At 42.6% G+C, this 16952-nt stretch overlaps 1 protein-coding gene across 3 annotated transcripts in view; it reads right to left on the reverse strand.

Annotated features, from left to right (window-relative positions):
• Nucleotides 1-16952, reverse strand: part of LOC138979806 (mucin-2-like) — a 74800-nt gene that overhangs the window by 55658 nt on the left and 2190 nt on the right. For 2 of the 3 annotated variants that reach the window (XM_070352547.1, XM_070352545.1), the window contains exons 2-5: nucleotides 14073-14315; nucleotides 13241-13423; nucleotides 12915-13010; nucleotides 10206-10464 (exon numbers count right to left, since the gene is read on the reverse strand). In XM_070352547.1, the coding sequence (XP_070208648.1) occupies nucleotides 10206-10464; nucleotides 12915-13010; nucleotides 13241-13423; nucleotides 14073-14315 (781 nt within the window). The remainder of the gene's footprint in view (nucleotides 1-10205; nucleotides 10465-12914; nucleotides 13011-13240; nucleotides 13424-14072; nucleotides 14316-16952) is intronic. The other variant, XM_070352546.1, reaches the window with a different exon arrangement.

The raw sequence follows: 16952 nt of genomic DNA on the forward strand, positions 1-16952 counted from the left end.
GTAAAAGGAGAAACAGAATCCGTTAGTCGCTTCTTACGACATGCTGGGGAGCATCGGGTAAATTCTTCCCCCTAACCCGCGGGGGGTCTTTTTGGAAATGCGCTTCAGACAAATGCCTTTGCACACGTTATGTTACTCACAGCAAAATGCAAGAATAATTGGGGACCATATGGGATGGGGCAAATTGGGAGGGAGCAATTCGGGACACCACCATATATATCTACCAAATATTTACAAATAGCTATCTTAGTACATGCATAACATGCTGTACCAATACACAATTTCTTTAAATAACTATGTAAGGATTATTGTCAGTCTCCCGGAGCATGTTTCACGCTATCCTGCGATCAGGACAAGCGACTGACTGTGATGTGTATGCTGTGCGGCGTGCGCTACATAAGAAACCTTTTTTTAAATTTGTATTAAATACAATCACCTGAGCCACGAATGGCTAGCTGACAGCGGCTATCTTTTACACAACAAATTCTGAACTCTGATGAACTCGTGACCGCTGATTTTTAAAGGCAAGGGGTATCATATTGTGCGCATGGCATACACATCCAAGTTGGTCGTTTGTCCCGATTGTGGGATACAGCCTGTCAGAGGCGTAGAGCGTGCTCGAGATGTTTTGAAAAACCTGACTGCAGTACAGGGATTTTTACACCTCCGGACTGCTGATAATTGGGGCGGGGATATAGCTCAGTTGGTAGCGCGCTGGATTTGTATTCAGTTGGCCGCTGTCAGCGTGAGTTCGATCCCAGGTTCGGCGGAAATTTATTTCAGAGTCAACTTTGTGTGCAGACTCTCTTCGGTGTCCGAACTCCCCCCCGTGTACACTACATTGGGTGTGCACGTTAAAGATCCCACGATTGACAAAAGGGTCTTTCCTGGCAAAATTGCTTTGGCACAGTTAATAATTGTCTATCTATACCCGTGTGACTTGGAATAATAGGCCGTGAAAGGTAAATATGCGCTGAAATGGCTGCAATTACTGGCCGTATAAAATTTCATCTCACACGGCATCACTGCTGAGCGCCTAGAACTGTACCCACGGAATATGCGCGATATAAGCCTCATTGATTGATTGATTGATAATCCTAACAGAATTATTTTCAAAAACCGTCTATTGCCTTGAAAGCAAACCTGGAATTTCTGATGCGAGTTGCCAGAAAAAAAGTTCACTAACAAGATCCAGGCCAACACCACCCCCCCCCCCCCCATCCCCCTAAATAACACTAAGGAGTGAGGTGAGCTTAAATAACTAATTAATTAATCAATCAATAAATTCTCTGCTGAAATCCCCAACTTCGCGCATCGAAGCTATGAAAAACAGGACACTGCCACGTTTCCATTCAGCTAAACGCCACACCATTTTCAAGAGGGGATGTCTCAGGAAGAAAGATGTGACGCTCCCGATTCATATGTTTCAGAAGACAGCCCACCTGAGAAAAAGAAGAACACAATATAGAAATAATAACAACCTGTCAACCACAAATACATTAAAGTTTTTCAAACAGTTCACTAATCCGACAAACTCATGCTCGTTTCTGGTGCATTTGATAAAGCCAATTACGAGTAGATGCTAGACAACAGCAAAACCACTACCACATAACAACAACACAAGATTGTTTATGGTTGTTTACAGTCTCTTGAACACAGGAGTCAATCGAGACCGTATATATAACAACAAGAAGCATAAAAAAGCACTTCAGTTTGAAACCCAGGTTCAATGTAGTAAATGATATTGCATCAATGTTCCATCCATCCTCAGCACTTTCAAAACCAGTTTCTTCTAGGTCATACACACCTTTTCCTCGATTGATCTACAGTATATCAGATCACTATTGTTCTTTTTATGATTTGCACCAAGGGAATGATTAACATTTCTGTCTTAGTCATAATGTAACAAGCTTTAAGCAAAAGCATAATATTCTACACATTCACATATTGTAAGGTTGAAGGGGTCTATGTCGACCAAAAGAAGGTGTATTCCCCATAGCCATAGGTGTTTTCCCTGTGTACCGGGAATACAGTTGGATTTTCTGTAGAGAAGTATAATATCGTACAATCTTGCGCCAAGCGCGTGACTGCGGTTAGATAGGAGAATCTATTTAAAATCCTGAAATCGCGTGCGGCATCCAGTCAAGCAAAACATGCTTCGACCGTTTATCAAAACGGATTTAGTTAAAGAAACATCTGCACCCCCACCCCCAACAGCCTGGTATTATGTTTTCCTCGCTGGTACTCTCGTCCATTGAATCACTTTCACTCTCGTAAGCTTGAAGTAACTCCATGGCGTCTAACGGAAGTATATTCCCTAGTGTATATGTACAGGAAATTAACACACAGGGAATACAGCCACTGTTGGTCGACATAGACCCCTTCTAAAGTGCTGCAGTGGTTACCTTTCCCTCCAAGGACCAAGCTGTTCATCCACTGTAGGGCTGACCGGGGTTCCCCCTTAGCAGAGTGAGTGGTGAATCCTGGCTGATAAATTTCCTTTCATTTTCCATGAATGAAGAATACCAGCTGGGTTCTTTTATTCATGGACCTGTGTTCTGCAACACACACAAATCAGCCACCAACTTGTAAATATATGTAAAAGAAAGCAAGTGGCAATCTGAATAACAGAATACAAAATGATCAATCCACACAATCATACTTCAGCACTGAAAGTCCACAAAATGAAGCACTGCTAGTACATGTACTTCTCATAATTTACTGAAACTTTACTCGTCAAAACAACCATTTGTTTTATCAACTTTACTCGCATGTGGCGAGTAGATTAACATTTCTACTCACCATTTACATGATTTTTACTCGCCATGGCGAGTAATTGAAAATACTTGCCACTTTCAGGCCTGTACTTGTGCATGAGATGTGTTTACCATCCATATGCCCAGACCATGCGCCCTTCTGTTGTGCTCAGAACAGTAAAGAGTTGCTTGCTGGGGTGGTTGTTCATAAGTTAACAGTTCACAAGAGGGCACAAACAAGAGCAAAAACACAGGTGCCTGATTCAAACTCATTCAAATGCAGAACCTTATTTTTGCATGAACAGAGTAAGACATGATTCTTACATAGCTGACCCTACCCCTGGCAGAAAAGTGCTTGAAATTGTCCATGTGGTCTCTATCAGTACATTTGATGCGTATTTGTGATACATATATACTGATATAGAGACAAGTAACAAGTGGACATTTCCTCTGACACCTCTACCATTTGTACACCTGCACAAATCTCCTGCCATAGACTACAAAAGGAAAACATACAAATCAAAACAAACACAAATTTAACCTAATGTTTACCTTTCAGCAGCAGAAAAGGCTGTGTTTTCTGTGGTGTCTCAGAGAAAAGCCACGGTGTTGGAGATGCAAAACTAGGCTGTAGGCAAGGTCCAACATCTTTAGCTGCACACACAAAAAGAAGAAGCAAGAAATCACATGACATAGATGACATTCCTCACTAGTACAAAACCACAACTACACTAGTCAACTACCAATGTAAGAATCATAGTCCTGCAAGATTACCCTCTTCTTCTTCTTCTTCTTCTGCGTTCGTGGGCTGAAACTCCCTCGTACACTCGTGTTTTTGCACGAGTGGAAATTTACGTGTATGACCGTTTTTACCCCGCCATTTAGGCAGCCATACGCCGCTTTCGGAGGAAGCATGCTGGGTATTTTCGTGTTTCTATAACCCACCGAACTCTGACATGGATTACAGGATCTTTTCCGTGCGCACTTGGTCTTGTGCTTGCGTGTACACACGAAGGGGGTTAAGTCACTAGCAGGTCTGCACATAAGTTGACCTGGGAGATCGGAAAAATCTCCACTCTTAACCCACCAGGCGGCAGCGACCGGGATTCGAACTCACGACCTCCCGATTAGGAGGCCGACGTCTTACCACCGCGCCCGTCATATTACCCTCTTAAAAAGTAAGATTGCTTTCATTCAAACACTACCGTGGGACCAAACTCCCCCCCCCCCCCCTCCTTTTTTTGAGTTTTTCCTGCATGTGTGTTGATGTTTCCATTAATTCCAAGCCCTGAAACTGTGAACTTGAGATCTTTATGTATGCACACAGTCACAGGCTTAATAAGCTATTCAGAAACCAAGCAGAGTCTGCACAACGTTAATTCTGAGAAATAAATCCCCACAACTGGTTTCAAGGCCACTATACCGACTGAGCTATTGCTTGCCATGCCAACCTCCACCCCCATTTGGAACACGCACAACTAGTATACCCATACACATGTAATAATACTGCTTGCCTTCCTCCCCCACCCTCCAAATCAATAAACACTAAATGTATGCAATCAGTAATCTTTTAGTTAGTAGTTGACTACCATGACTACTCTCTCCACACCCACCCACCCTCTTGCACACCAGCGACACACCCCCATCACCCAATCATTTCCATGATTCTCTCTGCCATATAGTTATCCTAAACACTAACATTATGACACATTTGTTTTCCAATTAGGAACATTAAAAATTACTGTAAAAAAAATGTACAATCATGCACTCTCTGAGTCTGACAAGAGAGTGTGAGAAAAGTCAAGAAAGCAAGACGTGTGACATAACTAAATCTTCTAATCTATTCCTGAGATTTACTCTTGACAGCTTAAAATGGAACCTCATGCACTTACTGTTCTGAATTGTAGAAATTGCTTGTAGTTATAGCAGCAAAGGCAGTTTTATTGGGTACCACCAGGTGTCACTCTGTCATCATCTGATCAAGAATTCAAGCAAATGGTTCAGCACTGAAACAGTAAATAGCAAGAGTGTACAGAAAAATACACAAATTTTCTCATTAATTTGTATCTTCAACTTCACATTTTTCATAAATAATGATACCTTACTTTGACTAAGTTTGAGTAGGATTAACATCATGCAGAAGTTAACTTGAAATAAAATAACTATACGTTACTCAATACGGCACTCAATGAGTCAATTGTCAGCAAAGGTGATAATCAATGCAAGGTAAAACCAAAGGATGCAACTCAGTCAGCAATTGCAAAAACTACATAATTCTAATCAAGCTGTCAGTTTCACTAGCTATCAGAATTCAAAACATGTTCTTGTTTTTGTTGTTGCTGTTGTTCATGACTACATCAATGTATCTCAGCATTTCTAGTTTCTACACTATAGCCATTAAATGTTCAACAACAACAAAAGAAGTGTCCCAATGTTTAAGGAAGCGCTGTTGCAAGTCACAATTGTTAGCAGTTGCTGAGAAAAGCTAATTGTCCTTACTGTAAGTTGAGTAACAAATTATAAACAATTGCTGTTAACACTCATAGTACAAGACAGCAAACCACTGCAAAACTATAGTCATCTATCAATGTTATGCTTGCCATCCCACCCCCGACCCCAAACCTCTGAGTCCAAGCTAGGGTTCGTCGGGTGATCAGGAACAGACTTTTTTTTTTTGTTGTCTAATCTTCCTGTCAGTGTCATGCAACTTGAACTGATGTTGTACAATCTTGTAAATTATGATAATTTTGTACAATGATTCGAATGAATTATCTTTTTGACTTCTTAAAATTATAAAATACATGCACATACTGTCGGATGAGACCTTAAACCGAGGTTCAGTGTGTGTAGTGTACACACCTAGTGACGTATGCAAAATAAAGATCTGTCAGCATTAAAGTGGCCTATAGAAACACGGACACACCCAGCATACACCTATCCCTGTGGTGTTACATCAGTACTACTAATACTACTAAGCGCCGGCGGCAGCCGAGTCACTGGTCTCACCACAGGGTGAGACAGCCACCACGAGGGAGGACTAGAACATCATCCAAGCGCCTTGAGCATACACCTAGTGTGTGGATATGTGTGCTATGTAAGTTGCATATCAATCAATCAAATATTTACTCTGTGATCTATGAGCGAGCTAAAATGAACCCCCCCCCCCCCCCCCCCCCCTGTACGTGCAATCAATTTTAATCTCAGTTACCTACTCCAAGATCTATAGAATTTTACTTACGTGTCATTTGCAGGCCTTTGGACTAGATCTGTTTGGATGTCAGTCAGTAGTACTCCGTTGCTGCTCTCAGTTGCACGTCGCACCCATCTGCAGGACTCGGAAGTGACGCTCGTTTTGCTGTCAGTTCTGTAGTCGATGACCTCATACAGTGTGGCCAGAACATGGCGGCAATAACCATCCAATCTGCAACAGTTTACGAATTCAATGTAAATTGTAATGATGCATTTATACAGTGCTAAAATAGTTAACCCTCTCAACATGAATGACACTACTGTGTGCTTCCCCAGCACAAGCTGTTCAGACATTACACCAGATTTTAACTTTTAGGTTTTAAATGTCATTGGTACAATGACAAATACTAAAATAGGGAGTAATATATGAGTTGGACATCTTAAAGTTATGAAGTCGCAACACTAATGCTGAAAAGGTTAATTAATTTTTTAACACTTCAGTATAAAGCACACACAATGACTTCATCATTCTGCCCACAACTGTTGTTTGCATACACATGTATGTAGATCAGTTTAATTTAAATGAAATAGATAAGTTACAAACAGTGCAAGTCTACTGATGGCCTGTACCAAAGTTTGTTATGGCCTAAAAGTCAATCAACCATTAAAATAGTCCCCCCGCCCAAAAAAATAAAATAAAAATTAAAATTAAAAAAAATACTGCCTGACATCCTGGTTAGTTAGTTAGCTAGCTTTACTTCCCTTTATCTTGGTGTAGATGTAAGGAAGAATAGACAGCCTGCTAAATGTGTTAACAATAACGAGCAAAATATGAACATACCCTCCCTTGCAGGTGCAGAAGGCTGACAAAATGCAGCTCCTTATGTCCATGTCCACACTTGTCATTACAATCCACTGTGAATAAAATTTTGCACCAGTCACTGGGTTCTTGGCTTCACTTTGCTTTTGACAGCAAAATAGCCATCTGTTGGGGGCTCTGATGGCAGTGATGGGATGCCACACGCTTGTATAAATTCTACCACATAATTATCCATCTCTCATCATCTGGAATCCTTCTGATTTACGATAATCCCGCACACTGGCAACAGACGCATTTGATGCACTGAGCTGGTACGTGCACACATCAAACTCAGAAAAGTCAGGTAGAATGTTTATGTTGGTACTTCCTGACAAGAAACCAGGATTCTGCAGAGCTCTGAACATTGCGTCGTCGTGGGTTTTCTGGACCGGCTAAATCGCGCAGTTTCAAGCCGATCACTTCGGCTCGATCCTCGATCAGCGCCTCGGGATCGATGGGCAACTTGATTTCAAATGCTTTCTGCACTAAATCGGACAGTTCATGCCTGCGGTAATCGCTAAACGTGACGCCTCTTTCACGCAAGAACGACTGTGACTCGCTCACAGATCTATACAGATACAGATGGTAGGATTTCCCTTCGCTGACGCCATTGTTTGGCCCAAACAAGGGAAACTACTCTCATAGGTCAGTTTCCACTAAAAAGACGGGAGTTTATGCTATTGTTGATGGGTTTTTTAAAATTTGTGACAAAAGAATTTAAACGTTCAAATGACTTACCACCCCCCTCTGATATGTCAGTTGCGAGTGTGTCAGTATGTGTTTGTGTATGTGTGTGTGTGTGTGTTTGTGTATGTGTGTGTGTGTGTGTGTCACTAGTGTACGTGTGTGTACGTGTGTGTGTCACAGTGTGTGTGTGTGTGTGTGTGTGCAAGGGCGGATCAATTCACTTTGGAGGGGGGGGGGTTACAAAATGACTGCGAAGATACAAGTTGACGGCGCCGAAGGCGCCTAAGCCTCTAGGGGGGTCCGGGGGCATGCCCCCCCGGAAATTTTTTTTATCCAAAGAAGCAAAATAGAGCTATCTGGTGCATCCTGAGCCAATAAATTACCTCTTTTTTGGGGGGTGGGGGGGTTACGTAACCCGTGTACCCCCCCCAGATCCGCCCTTGTGTGTGTGTGCGTGCGTGTGTGTGTGTGTGTGTGTGTGTGTGTGTGCCGGTGTGGGGGTGTGTCTGTGTGTGTGCCCATGTGTGTGTGGTCACGTTGTGTGTGGTGTGTGTGTGTGTGTCACGTGTGTGTGTCAGTGTGTCAGTGTGTGTCGGATCAGTGTGTGTGATCTAGGCCAGGGTGGACTCCCAAGGTTCCTGGGTTCCGGAAGTCCACCCACCCCCCTTACTGACTCCACAAATGTACCTTTTGCCTTTTTCTCTCTGCGAATGTATGTATTCATTTGCTAATTTGTTCGTTTGTTCGTTCGTTTGTTCGTTCGTTCGTTCGTTCGTTCGTTCGTTCGTTCGTTCAACAGTCCGTCCGACAGTCCTTCAGTACGTCCGTCAGTCCGTCCGTCCGTCAGTCAATCCGTTCTTCCTTCACTGAGTCCGTATCAATAAATTCCTCTTGTGCAGGGCCGAACTACAGGAGAGAGAGAGAGGGGGGGGGGAATGTTCCTCATTGTTGGTGGGACAACCCCCCCCCCCCCCACCCTGGCCTAACCGTAAACCTCCTCCAAACGTTTGACAAATGCTCTGAAAATGCGCCAGTTTGCACATATTGTTTATTGTTTGCTTGTTTATTTGTGGTTTTTTTTGTTTGTTTGCTTGTTTGTTTGTTTGCTCGTTCGTTCGTTCGTTCGTTCGTTCGTTCTTTCGTTCATTCGTGGGTTGGTTCGTTCGCTCTTTCGTTCCTTCGTTATTTCCTTCGTTCATTCGTTCCTTCGTCCTTTTAGTCCGTCCGTATGTCCGTCCGTACGTCCGTCCGACAGTCTGTCGGTCAGTCCATCAGTCCGTCCGTCAGTCCGTCCGTCCTTCAGTCTGTATCAAAAGATTGCTCTTGTGCAGAGGGTTGAAGGAATACCCTGCAGGACCGGATCAGGAGGGGTTACCCGTAACACCCCCCCCCCCCCACCCTCCCCCCACCCCCTGTCCATCGGTCCGCCCCTCAATCAGTCTGCCCGTTGGTCCGTCCGTCAGTCTGTCCGTCAGTCCGTCCGTCCGTCCGTCCGTCCGTCCGTCCGTCCGTCCGTCAATTCGTCCGTCCGTCCGTCCGTCCGTCCGTCCGTCCGTCCGTCCGTCCGTCCGTCCGTCCGTTCTTTGGTTCATTTGTTCTTTCGTTCGGTCGTTCTTTCCTTTGTTCGTTTCATTGCTTATTTATTAGCACACATCATTGTCAACTAGTGAATATCCTGAACAAGGCGGTGCGTGAGAATATCTTCTTGTTTGTTAGGATAAAATAACATCAGTTTGCTCTGAAACAAAACACACACAAATTCCGCTGCTTGAGCATCGTTTCAGTCTAACCGAAGTGAAGGTATACCTCATCTTCAGAAGGAGAATAAGCGACAGCATGCTCTTCTACCATATAACATGTCACGTGAGGTCGTTCAGACCGGAGTGGAGGTATATCTCCGAGGGATCAGGGTATACTTTCAACCCGATGCACAAGCGTAGTTTATTGATACCTTAGTTTCGGTCGCACCGGTGTGTAATACCTCGAGAGATACAGAGACAGAGACAGAGATAGACACAGAGAGAGACAGAGAGAAAGAGAGAGTACTCAGAACTTTATTACAAAAGTTTAAAGGTTTTAGGCAAAGCCTAATCTTACAACCTGTCCCTTATACAAACACTTAAAGGTGGTCGTCTACATTTTTGCTTTTTGTCACTAAACTTATGGTTAGAATTCGATAAAAAGTTAAGTCAGATGATGAAAGAACCATAGAGAAAAAAAGTTATAGAAAAAAACATATAATTATGTAAAAAAAAGTTTTTATTTTTGGGTAGTGTCTCAGACACTTCCAATATTTTGTTTTCTGTTTGCTGAGAACATGTGCTTTGCCTAAAAATATCGACCAATCAAATTCATGTCTCTTTGCTGACAGTCACGCCTACACAGTCACAGCAACAGTTTGACACTGGATATTGGAGCGCTGTCCACGATTTTTTTTAAACGAACGAAAGGCACGGTATTCGAGAGGAGTTTTGCCCTCGGCATTTCCCAAATAAGGATATTCTACTATGCTGGAATACTACAATGAATTTTCAAACGGATACCCTTGCTTCGTTCTTCTTGATCGAAGGGGTGTGTATTTTTGATATTTTGTAGGGAATAGACTCAGCATTTTAATGGTCAAATGTCTATTTATGCATAAACATGTAGACAAGGACCTTTAAAGACAGACGCACACTACATTTAAAGAAAAAAACGAAACAAATTATACATACGTATACTGTTGTGCAATGTTGTTGTTTCCACCCTCGACCAACTCTCGGCCCTCTTCCCTTGGGTTAGAGTCGCCGTCCGCGATTTGTGTTGCAGTCTTGGTGCGCGCTGCTGGGGTGGGCGCTTGGAGGGGATCCATGTCGAGAGCACTTGGGCCGAGGGAGGGGTACTTTGGGGCGGGGGATTTCTTCTTCTGCTGGGAGGGGGAGACGTTGGCGGCTCCGGTTGAGACTGGATGAAGGTAGAACTCTTCCCCTCCTCCTTTTATTTTATCGTCATCAGGGATCGAATAAAGAAGGAAACGATAAAACATCTCAGAGGTAAAGTTGGAGCACAGTGTCCCAAATCAAGTACAGCTGTCGCGAGTTAGGATTTCTTTCAGAGAGGGCCCAGGTCATTTGTTTGAAAATGTGGTCAATCGCGCTGAAAAGCGATGATTTAATGGTATAAAGCAATAATTTTCACGTGGAACTTGATTCATTCTGTCAACTTTATTTTCATGTTCAAGGGACATAACTACAGTGTGGACTGTCCCCGGAGAGAGTTAATTAAATTTGGGACTCGGTTGTTGAATTTTAACGAAACGATCTACGTGGAAGAAAACACACCCCCAAGTTGTATGCAAAAGCCCGGGGATACTTGGACAAACAGGGCACAGAAGGGAAGGTTTCAATTCAGTATAATTATGTCGATATATTAACCTGCACGAATGAAAATCTACGAATGATCGACTGAACCTAGCTTAGAATCAAAATATATCCAAATATTCATTTATGTTGGGAAATGTTCAGGAAACTACAACTACTTTTACTACTACTTCTTCGACTACTACTACTACTACTACGACGACAACGACAACGACGACTACTTCTGCTACTTCTACTACTACGGTACGACGAAGACGACAATGGCTACTTCTGCTGCTACTATACTACGGCGACGACGACGACGACTACTATTCATTTTACTACGACTACTCCTGCTACTACTACTACTACCACTACTACGACTACGACGACAACTACTTCTGCTACTACTACGACGACTACTACGACGACTGCTACTCCTTCTACCACCACTACTACTGCTAATTAATGCCGCTAGTGCTACTGCTACAGTACTACTAGTTGACTCCTCCTCCTCCTACTACAACTGATGTACGACTACGCGTCTACCCTCTCCTCCTCCTGCGACTGAGAAAAGAGAATCGTTACTAACTGACGAAAGGAGAATCGTTACTAACTGACGAAAGGAGAATCGTTACTAACTGACGAAAGGAGAATCGTTACTAACTGACGAAAGGAGAATCGTTACTAACTGACGAAAGGAGAAGCGTTACTAACTGACGAAAAGAGAATCGTTACTAACTGACGAAAGGAGAAACGTTACTAACTGACGAAAGGAGAAACGTTACTAACTGACGAAAGGAGAAACGTTACTAACTGACGAAAGGAGAAACGTTACTAACTGACGAAAGGAGAAGCGTTTCTAACTGACGAAAGGAGAAGCGTTACTAACTGACGAAAAGAGAATCGTTACTAACTGACGAAAAGAGAATCGTTACTAACTGACGAAAGGAGAATCGTTACTAACTGACGAAAGGAGAAACGTTACTAACTGACGAAAGAAGAAGCGTTACTAACTGACGAAAGGAGAAGCGTTACTAACTGACGAAAGAAGAAGCGTTACTAACTGACGAAAGGAGAAGCGTTACTAACTGTCGAAAGGAGAAGCGTTACTAACTGACGAAAAGATAATCGTTACTAACTGACGAAAGGAGAATCGTTACTAACTGACGAAGGGAGAATCGTTACTAACTGACGAAAGGAGAATCATTACTAACTGACGAAAGGAGAAGCGTTACTAACTGACGAAAGGAGAAGCGTTACTAACTGACGAAAAGAGAATCGTTACTAACTGACGAAAAGAGAATCGTTACTAACTGACGAAAGGAGAAGCGTTAATAACTGACGAAAGGAGAAGCGTTACTAACTGACGAAAGGAAAATCGTTACTGACTGACCGAAAGGAGAAGCGTTACTAACTGACGAAAAGAGAATCGTTACTAACTGACGAAAGGAGAAGCGTTACTAACTGACGAAAGGAGAAGCGTTACTAACTGACGAAAGGAGAAACATTACTAACTGACGAAAGGAGAAACGTTACTAACTGACGAAAGGAGAATCGTTACTAACTGACGAAGGGAGAAACGTTACTAACTGACGAACGGAGTCGAGGGACAGTCGATGTAAATCCCGAACTGACTAGTACCACTATCTGGCTGGTTCTGTCTTCTTCTGTGCATTTCTCTTCCACTTTGTGCACGGTCTGAGCTGAGGTACACTGGTACAGACAGACAATGTTACGGACACAGATACACACTGATACAGACACATATATATATATACACACTGACACAGACACAGACTAATACAGACACAGATACACACTGATACAGACACAAATACACACTGATACAGACACAAATACACACTGATACAGACACAGACTAATACAGACACAGATACACACTGATACAGACACAGATACATACTGATACAGACACATATATACACACTGATACAGACACAGACACAGACTAATACAGACACAAATACACACTAATACAGACACAGATACACATCAATACAGACACAGATACACACAGACACCCCCCCCCACACACACACACACCCACATACAGCATCTTACCCTCAGGGTCGTCATAGACATGACTGCTGACGCCGGCGTGATTCCTGCCTGCTTCGTCGACTTTGACGGCGGTCAAGCTTCGTCTGGCCACTATCTCTATACATCATTAAAAAGAAGAAAAAAGGCTGTTTTCATACATTGCAGATACATATCAGAGTGCAAAAATAGCGTGTACGACATCTGTATATCATCATCCTCATCCTCATCATCGGCATCATCGACATCATCATCATCCTCATCATCATCATCATCATCATCATCATCATCATCATCACCATCATCACCATCACCATCATCATCACGACAAGCACCAGCAGCACACTTACCAGCCACACTCTTGCGGACCCTACGCGCGGTGTCGCGGGGAAGACGGCAGCAGAAACAGCAGCAGAGCGTGACGAGGATGATGAGCAGCAGAGCGTACAGGGGACTAATCAGCCTAATCAGCAGCATGGTGGACACGGGTCCTTCCCACTGATCGTCCGCCCCAGGTCTCGCTGTGTCCCCTGCTGGAAATACGTATACCGTAAACTACCTTGTAAACGCCCATTATCGAGCAAACGCCCACCCTCCACTTTGGGTCAAAGACTGTGTATATGGTGCGGTACCTTGTAAACGGCCATTCCCCACATTTGTTTCAAATATTAAAAAAAAACCCACACAGTTTCTAATTGATTCTCAACCTCTTCACGAAGTACAGTGAAACACAAATGGCCGAGACCATTTATTTGGTCGAGAGTTAAAATGTTGACGGCGAATTCGAAAATGTTTACAATATTAAAAAATGTGCTACAAATCAAGGGTCCAGAAATGAAATTGAAACCTACCTTCTTACAATTCACAATCATTTGAACGATTTCACACACAGACAGACAGACACGCACAGACACATACCCACACGCACGCACGCACACACACACACAGACAGACACACACACACGCGCGCACCCCCCCCCACACACACACATACACAAACACATACACATACACACACACCACTACCCTCGTCTCGATTTCCAGTCTACCGAAAACACTTATTCAGAAACTTGACTAAATGTCAAGGAAAAGCGAAGCTCTACACTCATATTGCAGTACGTGTAGATTCCAACAGACGTCAACAACAAGTGGACGCCTCCCGTAAAGTGTCCTGTCGCTTACCTGTCGTTGATAACATCGTGGCTGTCTGAGCTGTCGTTGGTGGGGGAGTCGTGGAGTCACCTCCGCCCTGTCCCATCGTTGACAAAGTTGTGGTCGTCGTTGGAGATGTGGTAGTGGTGGAGGTGGTGGTGGTAGTAGTCATTGTGGTCGGTGTGGTCGATGTGGTAGAGCTGGATGTCACTTCGGTGGTGGTGGTGGTGGTGGCAGTGGTGTTGTTGATGGTGGTGGTAGCCGATGTGCTCGCTGATGAAAGAGAGAGAGAGGGGAGGAAAGCGGGTGAGAGAGAAAGAAAGGGAGAAAGAGAGGGGGTGGAGAGAGATCAAATCAAATCAAATCAAATCAAATCAAATTTTATTGTTCGAGGGTTGTGGCATAAGCAATACAACGAGCTTTTTTTCAACCAGCCCTCGCCCAGAGAGGGGACTAATTTAATCACATATTTACACGGACATTCACGTAGAAAACAAGAGGCGAAGCCTTCAAGGCTCACGTAAGAAATCGACAAACAGTAACACAAACTCAATCACTCCGTCACACATACACACACACACACACAGTAAGCATAGGTGACACTGTGCAAGAAAGCGAGACACTAGATCTAGATCTGTCTGTCTAGATCTGCATGTAGCCTACTTACAGACACGACTGCCAAATAGTCTCGGCCCGCTCAAAATAACAATGACCGAGACATTCCTTCGCGTGACGTCTAACCCTCTTACGCCATAATGTGACGTCTTCAAATGACGAAATGTTAAAGTTTCTACCACAGACATACACACGCACGCACATACGCACGCACGCACGCACGCACAGACAGACAAAGTTACGATCGCATAGGCTACACTTCGTGAGCCAAAAAGGTAGAGAAAAACAACAACATATGAATATTTACACATTACAGATTATACACAAATATTAAGCGTCATATATGTAACGTAGTGTGATAATGCAGAATAAACATGCATGAGTAAATGTGTTATCAAAACTTTGAGTGTTTTGGTGTAGATATAATGAACACTGATGCTTTGGACAAATGAAAAAAAAACTAAACGAAGTCTTCCATCACTGTGACTTTTCGTAATGTAACATTAAATACAGTGAAAGGTGTTTTTTGAAAGTATTGAGACTCATTGGGACTCTCACAAATTCCGGGAGAGAATTCCACAGGACGCTACCAGAATAGGCTAAACTTGACTCGAAGAGATCTATCCTTGGAATTGGGACGTTAAACTTTCGGTTTGGTTTGACTTTAAAGTTTGCAACGAAAGTGCACGACCGGAAAGTATTTCATTTAATTGAAATCTTTCTCTTAATGGGAGAATCTTAAGTTTCTCATAATCATCAAATACAAGACTGGATTGTTCAAGTAAAATTAGTTTCAGCGCTCGTCTATGTAAACTATACAATGGTTTTAAAATATTAGCACTGGCCGATGGTCGAACAATAATCCGTGATGGTTTGTATATAATGCGTCACAGTATAATAACCTTGAGCGCTGATCGAGAAAGTGTTTAATTCTGTTTAACTGATATATTTTTCTCGACATTGTTTTACACAACGACCGAACATGATGGGCCCAAGACAAATTATTATCGATATTTACTTCCAAAACTTTATGATCTCCTACCTCCTCTATTGCGTCGTTACCAATTAATATGAAATGAGGATTGTTTCGTATGTTTTGTCTCTTTAGCCTTGTAATGAACATGTATTTGGTCTTTTTAGGGTGAAGACTCATGTGGTTATATTCCGTCCAATTGATGAGATCGTCTACACTGTTCTGCAACGATGAATAAACTTTGTCTAATTTCTTATCAGTAGTGTCGTATCGTCAGCAAAGAGTTCGCAGTCATCATTAATACTAAGAGGAAGATCATTAATATACAGGGAAAAGAGTAGTTGTCCAAGGACAGAACCCTGGCCGGGGAACCCCGTATAACACAGGTCTTTTGCTGGATACGGTTGAATTAACGCAGACAGACTGCTCTCGCCCGGCTAAGAAAGAGAAGAGTATGGGGTGACATTCATGCAACTAATTTTCTTAAGAGTAATTCATGATCAATAACGTCGAAAGCTTGAGCAAAATCGACGAATAGGACACCACAGAGTTGATTATTATTAATGCTTCTAAGCCAACTTTCAAGAAGGTTTGTTAATGCTGTGTGGCACGAATGATTTTCTCTAAAACCTGACTGGTTGGAATGTATAAGATCGTATTTCTTCAAATGAGTGGTCAAGTGTGTAAATATGTGTTTTTCAAGTGGTTTTGATAAAACAGGAAGAATCGAGATTGGTCTGTAATTGGAGGGGTCAGAAGAATTACCTGATTTAAATAGCGGGATTACTTTCGTCTACTTTAATTTTAGTGGGAAAGTAGGATTTGTCACAGCACAAATTATAAACATATGTAAGGGATTCTGCAATAAAAGGGGCAGACAACTTCAGAATTTTCCCATTAAGATTATCCAAACCACGAGTAGTCTTACCTGTTTGTTTTAAGCACAACAGATAATGGAAGACTTCGCTAACAGATAGCAGAGGAATGTCTAAATTATGGGTAATATTTTTTGAATCACAAAACTGTTTCAACTTGTCCAGATTATTCTGTTTCGATCTAACAGTTGTAATTATTTTGTCAACAATAGATTTAAAATGAATGTTCAGATCATCAGCAGGTATATCAATAACGGAAGATTTTACCGTATCTTTACAAGATAACTGGTTGATCACCTTCCAGATGGCTTTTGAGTTTTGTTTTGAACTGGATGCAGCGAGCTCACGGTAATACTTTCTACGAGCAGCACGTTTCTCTGCTTTCTGTATTCTTCTTCTTTTCCCTTACGTTTAAGAAAATCGCGGTAATCAATCGCACGTTGAATG

Source organism: Littorina saxatilis, linkage group LG11, assembly GCF_037325665.1.
Source record: "Littorina saxatilis isolate snail1 linkage group LG11, US_GU_Lsax_2.0, whole genome shotgun sequence".
In the NCBI taxonomy this organism is placed as follows: domain Eukaryota; kingdom Metazoa; phylum Mollusca; class Gastropoda; order Littorinimorpha; family Littorinidae; genus Littorina; species Littorina saxatilis.